Genomic DNA, 12,874 nt, shown 5'->3' on the forward strand with positions numbered 1-12,874 from the left:
TGTTGGAACAAAGATTTCCTGACTTTTGATGCATGTTACAATGATATATTACGGCTCGGAGTTATAGTTTGTACCAGAACCAGTTATTAAGCAAAGTAACTTTTGTACATATTTTTCTGAGTAAATGAATGAAATATTGCAAAGAAAACATGACTCTTGAGGTTAGCAAAATTTATAGAAATGAAGATAATCATGTATTTTTGAACAAAATGTTGAAATAAAGATTTTGCAAGATTTGCAGATTATATACATAGCTATATCAGTTAACAATTTGTATTTTATGTGTATTTGGTGACATCTCCAACAGAACAGACTCCGTTTTGATCCAGCAGCCACTATGATAAGAGTGAGATTTAAATGAAGATTTCCATGGAATGCAGCAATCCCATGGGGTCCACTTTTGAATATCAGACTTGCAATTTTAAGTAAAATATAGATGGAAAAATATAAAATCAAAACTTTTTGCCAATTAGGCAAGTATCATTATCTACTGTTGGTAAGAGATCCTGATAATTCTGGTTTATTGTTGCTTTCATGGCCAAATGTCTTAGCTGCTGATTTACTAGTACAATTTTGATGTAGGTAATTTGCTAGGAGAATGATTCAGTTGGCATTTCTATAACCTGTGATTCTAAATTGATAAGTCTTACAGCCTAATGAAGGTAATTTTTTTTCAGGGACTGGTAAGTTGATGTTCCTGTTCTGTCTTAATTGGTTGTCATTCCTTATCTATTTTAATCCTTAATGTATTTATTCCCACTTTCTTTCACAATAGTCTATATGGATTTTAATATTCATTTTGCTGCTCAAATGTAACATTTTTTGAAAAATATAGTTTTATATGTTCTTCTTTCTTGCTGACTGCAGGTGTATATCGAAGAAAACCTGACATTGAGATATTCATTGACATTAGTGATGTTCAAGAACTTAAGAAATATACCATTGATTCAGAGATAACAGTTGGTGGAAATATGTCTCTCACTGAAGTTATGGAGCTATTTTATGATATTTCAAAATCAAACAAAAAGTTCAGCTATACCAAAATGCTTGCAGACCACATAGACTTAGTTGCAAATGTTCCAGTTAGAAATGTAAGGAAACATTATACACTAGCACTGGTACTAAAGTTAAGTCAAACCTAACTTTTGAAAATAATTAAAAACTATATGAATTATTTCTATTTGAACCAACATTTTTTTGTTGCAGGCAGGAACAATTGCAGGAAATCTGTCAATTAAACACATGTACCAAGAGTTTCCATCAGATATTTTTCTCATTCTGGAAGCTGCTGATGCTAAGATCAATATAGGTATGGTACAAAGAACTGCAAAATTCTATATTTACTCAAATTACACCTTGCTAGGAAGCAAAATTATTAAAGTTAATGAAGATGTACAATGCTTTAATATTTATTTTGGTATCCTTATGCTTTTATTTTTCTTTCTTTTTTGTAGTACTCTTTCTAGTTATTTTGTAGCTGTGTAGTTTATATACTGATAGCAAGGTTTCTGTGAAAAGTACATTACTTCTGGGCCATTAATATACTGCTACAATAGTACTATGAGCAACAAAAATTCCTGTGAATCAACCCATTTTCTCCCTACCATTTTTAAAATTATGTGAAATATTCTTATTCCCTGTAATTTACAGTTATTTTCAGTGTTTCTATAACCCTTGAGTGGATGTTCCATTTTTCATAACAAGAGTGGGTGCACGATGCAGTTTGTACACACATTTAGGATAGCTGTCTTAATGTTACGAAGCTAAACATGTATGATCAAAATCACTGTTTAATCTTAGTTTGTTTAAACAATGAGAAAACAAACTGACAATATATGAGCTAAATCACTGTTTTATTAAACAAAAGTGAAATAAATTCTTACTACAACTCTCTGCTGCCAAGGGCAGGTGTTACAGAAACAGTAATGACCCACTCAAAGCATTGAGTAGTGCAGTTGCATCATATCCCAGCCATTTATTTTTAATTGTTTTTACACAGATCATAAATTTTTTCTCACATGGGTCACTTTTTATTTTATATTACTGTTGCTCACTTGGACATATGACAACACAATTTATTTCTGTTTTACCTGAAGCAATAATGAAGGAATAGGTGTGGGTTTGAAGTCGTGAAACAACAATGGAACCACAAAAAAAAATTTTTTTTGATTGATTCACTTTATGCAAAGTTGTACTGCTCAAGGGTTAATTAACAGTTTAAGTAAAGTAGACCAATTGTATTTCTAAAACTACCATATGAAAGCACCAGCAATCATTCCAAAATGCTTTATATGTAATTACAAATAAATTTGTCCGGCACCAGAATTTCATGTGAGAAATTTGAGAAACTCAAGGTTTGTTCTTTTTCAAACAACATATAATGGAATGAGATCTACACAAAGTTTCCTCTCTAAAATTCTGTCTTCTCTTTAATTTATTAAGCTCAGAAAAACAACTTGGGAATTTGGGGCCAAATTTTACTATTTCCTCTTATCAGCATTCTATATAAAGTGTCGAGGTGAGGAGTGATCTGTTCATGTCAGTTAAAAATGATTTACTTCACATCATTGACATAAATATTGAAGGTCAGATTTTATCACTATTTTGTTGCAGAAAGAAACTTTTACTACATACAATGTTGTACGGAGACTTTACAGCTTGATTGTGTTACATTTAAGTGTTGGATATATGTGTGGAAATGGATTAATAATTACTTGAATAATTGTAAAAATCGATTGGAGAGAATACTAAAGACCAAGAACTCTCATGGATATGACGGGGTATCTAGCAGAATACTGAAGTATTGCTCCATGTATGTTAGTCCAGTACTTAGCCATATCTGTAACGTTTCCTTTAGGAGTGATCAGTTTCCTGACCGATTAAAGTACTCGGTAGTGAAGCCACTTTATAAAATTGGGGGGGGGCAGGGATAATATTCACAATTATAGACCTATTTCTATGCCATCGGTGTTTGCTAAAGTTATCGAGAAGGTTGTATATACAAGGTTACTGGAGCATTTAAATTCACATAATTTGCTGTCAAATGTACAGTTTGGTTTTAGAAATGGCTTAACAACTGAAAATGCTATATTCTCTTTTCTCTGTGAGGTTTTGGGCAGATTAAATAAAAGGTTGCCAACATTAGGTGTTTTCTTTGATTTAATGAAGGCTTTTGACTGTTTTGACCACAAAATATTACTGCAGAAGCTGGACCATTATGGAGTAAGGGAGTAGCTTACAATTGGTTCGACTCTTACTTTAAGAACAGAAAGCAGAAGGTAATTCTCCACAATATTGAGAGTGGTAGTGATGTTCAGTCCCAATGGGGCACTGTTAAGTGGGGCGTTCCCCAAGGGCCACTGCTGTTTCTTATTTATATAAATGATATGCCTTCCAGTATTACAGGTGATTCAAAAATATTTCTGTTTGCTGATGACACCGGCTTGGTAGTGAAGGATCTTGTGTGTAATATTGGAACATGATCAAATAATGTAGTTCATGAAATAAGTTCATGGCTTGTGGAAAATAATTTGATGCTAAATCACAGTAAGACTCAGTTTTTACAGTTTCTAACTCACAATTAAACAAGAACTGATATTTTAATCAGACAGAATGGGCATATTATAAGCGAGACAGAACAGTTCAAGTTCCTAGGCATTCAGATAGATAGTAAGCTGTTGTGGAAAGCCCATGTTCAGGATCTTGTTCACAAACTAAATGCTGCTTTATTTACCATTAGAACAGTATCTGAAATAAGTGACATTTCAACACGAAAAGTAGTCTACTTTGCATATTTTCATACGCTTATGTCATATGGTATTATTTTTTGGGGTAATTCTTCTGATTCAAAAAGGGTATTTTTGGCCCAAAAATGGGCTGTTCGAGCTATGTGTGGTGTAAGTTCGAAAACCTCTTGTCGACCCCTATTCAATAGCCTGGGAATTTTGACATTGCCCTCACAGTATATATTTTCTTTAATGTCGTTTGTTGTTAGCAATATTAGCTTATTCCCAAGAGTTAGCAGCTTTCACTCAGTTAATTCTAGTCAGAAATCAAATCTGCATGTGGAATGCACTTCCTTGACTCTTGTGCAGAAAGGAGTTCAGTATTCTGCTGCATCCATTTTCAATAAGCTACCATAAGAACTCAAAAATCTTAGCAGTAGCCCAAACACTTTTAAGTCCAAACTAAAGAGTTTCCTCATGGCTCACTCCTTCTATTCTGTTAAGGAGCTCCTAGAAGAGCTAAAAAATTAAGCAAATTCCAGTGTTACATTTTTTATTTTCTTTATTTAAATTAACAACTTGTCACCTGAATATGTTTCTTATATTTCATTTAACTGTTTGTACAATCTACAACTGAATATGTGTCTTATATTTCATTTTATCTGTTTCTACAATCATTTTACAATTTCATGTACTGACTCGTTCCATGACCATGGAGACTTCTCCTAAATGTAGTCCCATGGAACAATAAATAAATAAATAAATAAATAAGTAAACTTGAGAAAATTTTGTAGATAATTTATGAATCTGTGCACAATTGTGGGTGAACTTTATCTGATACCAATATCAACAGACATAGAATACTGTTACATTCAAGGTCAATAAACATAATTTGAATTATGTACTGCTGCTTCCTGTAGGCTGTGGTACCTAATAACCACTGAAACCATTGAAACTGTTGAGCTTTCTATAAGTTCTTAAACACATGAAGTGCAATATTTATAGCATAAGTAAATCTAGTTCAATAGGTGCCTATCAGGTCTGAGTCATTATCTATAATTAATTCCATTGTGGTTAGTCTGGAGTGTGACAATGTCACTGCAGGAACACTCCTCCAGATATGGCATTAATTATTCTTGTCGGCACCAAACCTCTCTATGCAGGATCTTAGTGGCAAGTGAAATTGTGAGCAGGTGGGACTTGAACTTATAACCATGTGATTAAAAATTCTTTTTCTAAAAACTTTTTATAATACTTTTAATGAATGGTTAAAATACACATTTTAACTTGTATGACTGATCCTAGCATACATCCATATGTTACCATGTCCTGAAACAAAAGTGTGAAGACACATGACTTAATAAATTGAAGAGCATATTTCTTACTTTGTTTCATACAGGTATTTAACAATGTATCAAAACATTATCCTTGTGAGAAAACAACTTGTTGATTTACTTTTTGCGGTGTCTTTGGTTTATAGCTCACTCTGTTTACATATATCATATATATAAGAAAAGAAAAGAAAATAATATGATTCAGTACAATGCCCTCATCATTTGATTTTGTTTCTCCCATTGCTGTTTGTTGTATCTATTGAACAGCTTCCATAATGTCAAAGTCTGAGAGTGAGGGTGTAGAAAAGTTTTATAACAGTATATCATTTCAGTGTCATTGTTGTATGTGTTTTGTGTGCCTGGTAGAGGGCTGATCATGTCATTGTTGACACCAATGTGGGCTAACCTGGGGGGAAACAATGCAAATTTTGCCTTCCCTATTAGCTGAGTTGTGAATATAAAATACAAACACATTTAAGGTAATAATAGCTATGAGAATATGTCTAAAATCGAGAACTGGTATTTTCTCTGATGATGAGGAATGCGAGGCTTTTGGAGAGGCTTGAAAAAAGAAAAAGGGCTAGCACTTGTGCTGAAGCAGAAAATAAGGAGAATGAAATTAATAGTATAAGTTTCATTGATGTGCAGAGTACTAATGTTGTAGAAGTCAAGGAGGGTAATGCAGAATTACTGCTAATCACGTTGGACAGATCATATGACATCTCTTGCCACCTATCATTTTACTAGCTGCAGCCATGTCTTGAGTTTTGTTCCAATCTGGACACATTTGTTGGATCTCACATGTACTACACGCTGCTCCTTCAGCTAAGTAAAATACTCACATACAGTATTGTATGAAGGCCCCAGGGCAGTATTGTCACAATTGCCACTTTCATTAAGAGAAAAGTTGTTAAATGTGACTAGGTAGGTGTCTTTGATTCAGTTGCTCACAGATGTAGAAGAGGGATAGGGATATTGCAGATGGCAAGTTAGGAGCAGAGAAGTAAGAAAATTCATCTATTTAAACTAATTTGTTAGCACCAGCTATATTCTTGTTGGAAAAGTAAGTTCATCTGTCTGGAAGCCTTTGAAAGAGCCTTGGGGTACTTATTTTACAAGTTCTCTTCACAAATGAAATTGATGTAGGTACTTCTTGTTTGCTGGTACAGAGGGGGAAAGGTTGAGTATGAATTACAAATTTATCTGAAAATGGTAAATTTAGAGATGTAGTGCATGATAACTTTCTTGGAAACAATGTTGTCTTTGTGTGCTACACACAAGGGACTACAGCTCCTGAGAGATATACGGAGGAACCTTGAAATAATTTATGGGAAAATCAAGGAAGGATAAGATAAATGTGTTTTAATCTAAGACGTGTGTGTGTGTGTGTGTGTGTGTGTGTGTGTGTGTATATATGTTTTATGTATGTGTGTGTGTGTGTGTGTTTTGTGTGTGTGTATGTGTGTATGTGTGTGTGTGTGTGTGTGTGTGTGTGTGTGTGTGTGTGTGTGTTTTGCGTGTGTGTATGTAATGTGTGTGTGTATGTAATGTGTGCTACATTAGTAGTAAACTAATGTTAGTTATTGTTTTATAGTTGACAGGAATGGAGCTCAATTTAGTGTCAGCCCAGCACAGTATTTGAAAATTAACATGAATCACAAAATTATTAAAAACATAACATTACCACCCTATGATGATGAATACTATTTCAAGACATACAAGGTAGGAGACAGTACTTTAAATTATATTAATCCAGAAAGAAATTTTACAGATTTCTGATGTAGATTTGTAGTTGGGTAGTAATCTGGTACTTAACAGCATTTATTTAAATTCTATTTCTATTACCATGCTTGTTCATCAGTTTTACAGCTCTGAATGATGAAGGACTTTGAATTACAACATTCAGTACTTGCCTTTACTGGCTTCTGTGACTACTGACACACACACACACACACACACAAAAAAAAAAAAAAAAAAAAAAAAAAAAAAAAAAAAAAAAAAAAAATTATTTTTGTTATAGCCCACTTGTACTTCTCTTTTCTTCTCTTCCTTTTCCTCTGTCCTTCAGATGATGTTTTTCCTTATACGCAGTCATTAATATAACCTGCCTTTTATGTAACTATGGAGGTACTATCATCATTCATGATATTACATAAGAATTGTATATACATTAAAACAATTACTGTCATAGGCTAAAGCACAAATAAAAAATGACTCTTCTCTGAACAAGAAGTTTGATGCAGTTCCACATTGTTGCCAAATGAAAAATATATTGGCATATAGAATATAAGACCCACTTTGTGACTGGGTTGAAAAAACTCTAGCAGATACATGTCATGCAGAGGCTTAATGTGTGGTGCATCAGTTAACATCTGCTTCTCAACATTGATAAATGTAACATGTTGCACACAAATAGGCAGAGTAACTAATTATAATATGATTACATGACTTCCAGTAGATCACTGGAAACATTCCATTAATTATATGGGGGTATGCATATAGACCAAATTAAAGTGGAATGGCCACATAAAACAAATTGCATGAAAGAATGATGCCAGATTGACTCCTCCTGAGCAGGCCATGAAGGCCCAATGGTACTGACTGGCTGCCGTGTCACCCTCTACTCATAGGCATCACTGGATGTGGATATGGAGGGGCATGTGGTCAGCACACCACTCTCCCAGTCACATGTCAGTTACTGAGACCAGAGCCACTACTTCTCAAGTAGCTCTTCAGTTTGCCTCACAAGGGTTGAGTGCACGCTGCCTGCCAACAGCACTCAGCAGACTGGATGGTCATCCATTCAAGTGCTAGCCCTGTGCAACAGTGCTTAACTTTGGTGAACTGGCGGGCACCAGCATTATCACTGCAAGAAGGCCATTGGCTAAGATTAAGTTTCGTTGGAAAAATCCTCAGATAATATAGCACACTCATGAAGGAAGTAGCTTATAGAATGTTTAATTATTTGTTCATTTATGTTTTTTTGATTTTCAGCACATATTCCACAGATCAATAAGTGTGAATAAGTCCAAACAAAAATTTTGTTACTTGCACATCATTCACATCCCTCTAATGTACTATACATGAATTCATTAACAGGCACTCATTACTGTTTCTTCACTGCAAGAATTTTTGAGCATTGCTAATATGTAACAGCATTTACTTGACTTTTTTTATTGAGCCATTCTATATGTTAATCCTATTCAAGTTCTCAAGAAACCAAATTCCTAAAAATTTTCTATTTGAGGTTTGTATTATTTTCTGTTTTCCTTACTTCACTGTCATTTGATGCATCCCTGTAATTTGTTCACAAAGTTTTCTTCTCATTAATAAATAGGCTGTTTTCTGTAAACCATTTAACTACTTCCTCATTTCTTATTTTAATTTTTTGTCTAAGTCAGTCTCATTCTGAGCTTTAACAATGAGGCTAGTATCATCAACAAATAGTGCAGCATCAGCTTGTGTTAAATCACTTGGTAAGAATGGTATGAATGTCAAGAACAACAGGGTTCCCAACACCAATCCTGTTGGTACTCCATTAGTAAATTTCTCATACCCAGAAAAGTGGGATTTACCTTCATGAACTATTTCCACTTCCTGGTATCTGTCAGATACATCTACTCTGCAGTTCACACTTAAGTGCCTCGCAGAGAGTTCATCTAAGCATTTTCATACTACTTCTCTACCATTCTACTCTTGAATGGTGCATGGGAAAAAGTAACACCAAAATCTTTTGGTTTGAGCTCAGATTTGTCTTATTTTATGAAGATGATCTTTTCTCCCTACATAGGTGGGTGTCAACAAAATATTTTTGCATCCAGAAGAGAAAGTTGGTGATTGAAATTTCATAAATAGATGTCACCACATCAGTGACAGCCACCCCAACTCATGTATCATATCAGTGACACTCTCACGCCTATTGCATGATAACACAAAACAAGCTGCACTTCTTTGCACTTTTTCAATGTCCTCTGTCAATCCTACCTGGTAAGGATCCCACACTGCACAGCAATATTCCAGCAGAGGACAGACAAGTGTAATGTAGGCTGTCTGTTTAGTGGTTTTGTTGCATCTTCTAAGTGTTCTGCAACAAAGCACAGTCTTTGTTTCGCCTTCCCCACAATATTATCTATGTGATCTTTCCGATTTAAGTTGCTCGTAATTCTAATTCCTAGGTATTTAGTCAAATTGACAGCCCTTAGATTTGTGTGATTTATCACATAGCCAAAATTTATCAGATTTCTTTTAGTACCCATGTGGACAACCTCTCTCTAGATCATTTTGTAATTGGAACTGATCATCTGATGATTTTACTAGATGATAAATTACAGTGTCATCTGCGAACAATCTAAGGGGGCTGCTCAGATTATCACCTAGATCATTTATGTAAATCAAGAATAGCAGAGGGCCTATGACACTACCTTGCAGAAAGCCAGTTATCACTTCTGTTCTACTCGATGATTTACCATCTATCACTATGAACTGTGACCTCTCTGAGAGGAAATCATGAATCCAGTCACACAACTGAGATGATAATCCATATGCATGCAACTTTATTAATAGTTAAACCACATATGAGCAGTACCACAGACTCCATAGTGGAATAGTGTGTCAAGAAAAATTTTATGATGAATAACATCAAATGCCTTAGATAAGTCAAAAAACAATCCATAGTCTATTTGATTGTGATGCATGTAATTTAGAACAAGTTTTAGGAAATTATACATAGCAGTTTCAGTCAATGTATGTTTGGTCGCTGCTTGTCCTCAATAAAATTTCCTTGTAGTAGCCTGGTGGCAATATTTTTCTTTTGCTGGACAGGAGGGTAGTTTTTATTCCTTCAGGTGGTTTACTTGCCACTGTTGTTGTTGATATCAGTGGTGTAAGCTGTCTTGTTCCTTCTGAATATGATGATTGCTGTGCAGTGGAGCATGTGGTTGACTGGGAAGAAGGATGTGGGAGTAACGGGGTCACTCTCCTTGCATCTGCCTAATGAATCTATGATGTCTTGAATTTTATGGCATAGTAGTGTCTTGTCCTTAGTATGTAGATGTAGACCATGCTGTGCAAAGTTTTTTCTCTCAAGGGACTCTACAGATAAGAAATGTGAATTGTGGAATGCTTTGATAATCTTTTCAAACTGTCAACTGGCCTTGTTTATTTCATCATTCACAGTAGAAATGATTATAACATTGTGTCATTGAGGAATCCTTATGACAATTACAGGTGTTCTCCTAGTAGAGTTCAACATTTCTTTCAAACTATTAGTGGTGTTGAATGTATTGTTTTTAGATACATCATTAGCACCCCCAAATAATTATTGTACATTGTAATAAACTGGAGAGAGTTACAGCATTTATGTTTTCTTGTGTTCTTTTTTTCCTAATGTGCCCCAGGTTTCACGATGGAAACAGCATTCATGTTAAAATCATCATGTAAGATTCCAGCAAGGCCACTCCCCATGGCTATCAGAGTATATTACATTAAATCTGAAAACTGAAATTTGTATTTATCTGCACATGTTTGTTTGTAAAGATTGCTGTAACTGAAGGTAGTTCTGTCTTCTGTACACTCCATGTATTGAACATTGTGTTTTGAAGCACATGACTGTATGTAGGCCTACTGTGTTCAGTAGGTACTTCAGATTTTCGTGAATTCATTTCTGCCTCATTTGCATGACTGTTAAGCACATGACTGTATGTAGGCCTACTGTGTTCAGTAGGTATTTCAGATTTTCGTGAATTCATTTCTGCCTCATTTGCATGACTGTTAACTGATGAATGACACCTGTTTTCACAGAGTTGGCAATGCATGAACTTCATTGACCTAACATATTCACAACTGCAATGCTGCCTGAATTGCTACAAAGGCTTTGCATCATGGCGTGACTGTTTACTGCTAAAAGACACATGTTTACCCTCTGTCTGCAATGCGCATGCTTCATTGACATAACATGTTCATAACTGTTATCATTAGCAATATGTCTAGATTGCTATGAAGGCTTCATATCATTGTTATAAGCATTTTAAAATGCTGTTCACACATTTCCACATCAGACTGTAGAGAAGTCAGCACACTTTCTGTTTGTCCACTGGTCATCATTACACATATCCTCAGTATTCTTCATCTTTTCCTTTTTTCATAGATTAGGGATTTCATCAGTTCTGTTCAACAAGGTCCCATTATCTCTCCCATGAACTTACCCCCATTTCGTACCTCTAGGTCTGTAGTCAAGATTTTGATTTGGGAGCCTATTTTTCATGGTTTCTGTCTACATTCTCCTACCATTTATTTTCATGTGCACTGAATAAATTTGTAATTCATTCCTAATGTTTTCATTCCTGGTGATATATTCTCTGATGTACCCTTTAATGCTATGGAGAAATCTCATTTCTGGAACCTGCAACTTGCTCATATGCTTTTGCATGGGAACACAGGTTTCTGATCTATAATGCACTGTGAGTACTGCTATTGCTTTTTAAAATTTCTTTTTGGTCTCTTGTGTAGCCTTTTTTTTTTTTTTGTGGTGTATTTCTTATTGCTCACCAGATTGGGTTTTTAGTCTCTTGTTCTCAGTTGCGTTGTTAAAATGTCATCCAGTGTCACAGAGGAGATACTGAAAGTGGACTATCATTTCCAGTGTTGTATTATTTATTACTATTTTAAATATCACAGGTTGTTTTCCCTTGAATGCCATACACCTTTTTAAATTAGTCAAGAGTTTCACATTAAACACACATCAAACAAAGCTTTGCATCAGCTTGGTTCCAAGAGTTCCAGAAGCTGAACAGAAAATTGGAATAGAGATCAATGTAAAAATCATTTCTGCCCATTTTATTCCTCATAAAAACCACACATTGCATGTTGCATCACCATACAGTGAGACCTTCAGAGGTGGTGGTCCAGATTTCTGTACACACTGGTACCTCTGATATCCAGTAGCACATCCTCTTGCATTGATGCATGCCTGTATTCATCATGGCATGCTATCCACAAGTTCATCAAGGCACTGTTGGTGCAGATTGTCCCACTCCTCAATGGCAATTCAGCATAGATCAATCAGAGTGGTTGGTGGGTCACATTGTCCATAAACAGCCCTTTTCAATCTATCTCAGGCATGTTCGATAGGGTTCATGTCTGGAGACATGCTGGCCACCCTAGTCAAGTGATGTCATTATCCTGAAGGAAGTCATTCACAAGATGTTCATGATGAGGACATGAACTGTCATCCATGAAGACGAATGCCTCGCCAATATACTGCCAATATGGTTGCACTCTCAGTCAGAAGATGGAATTCACATATCGTACAGCCATTATGGGGCCTTCCGTGACAACCCGTGACATAAATCAGTCCCACATAATACTCCCCAAAACAACAGGGAACCTCCACCTTGCTGCACTCGCTGGAAAGTGTGTCTGAGGCATTCAACTTGACCGACAATTGTCTGGTTGAAGGCATATGCAACACACATTTGACATGCTGTTGGGCCCATCTGTACTGTGCTGCATGGTGTTGTGGTTGTAAAGATGGATCTTGCCGTGGACATCAAGAGTGTAGTTATGCATGATGCAGCCTATTAGGTGCAGTTTGAGTCATAACATGACGTCCTGTGGCTCCACGAAAAGCATTATTCAACATGGTGGCATTTCTGTCAGGTTCCTCTGAGCCATCGTCCGTAGGTAGTGGTCATCCACTGCAGTAATTGCCCTTGGGTGGCCTGAGTGTGGCATGTCATCAACAGTTCCTGTCTCTCTGTATCTCCTCTATGTCCAAACAACATCACTTTGGTTCATTTCAAGATGCCTGGACACTTC

The 12,874-nt window shown here is 35.7% G+C and overlaps 1 protein-coding gene across 1 annotated transcript in view; it reads left to right on the forward strand.

The window, feature by feature from the left end:
- The window catches only part of LOC126284101 (xanthine dehydrogenase-like), a 301,701-nt gene that overhangs the window by 93,727 nt on the left and 195,100 nt on the right, over positions 1–12,874 (forward strand). The window contains exons 7-9 of the mRNA XM_049982754.1: positions 868–1,091; positions 1,207–1,309; positions 6,654–6,781. Coding sequence (XP_049838711.1) covers positions 868–1,091; positions 1,207–1,309; positions 6,654–6,781 — 455 coding nt within the window. The remainder of the gene's footprint in view (positions 1–867; positions 1,092–1,206; positions 1,310–6,653; positions 6,782–12,874) is intronic.

This window comes from Schistocerca gregaria, chromosome 8, assembly GCF_023897955.1.
Source record: "Schistocerca gregaria isolate iqSchGreg1 chromosome 8, iqSchGreg1.2, whole genome shotgun sequence".
NCBI classification, from domain to species: domain Eukaryota; kingdom Metazoa; phylum Arthropoda; class Insecta; order Orthoptera; family Acrididae; genus Schistocerca; species Schistocerca gregaria.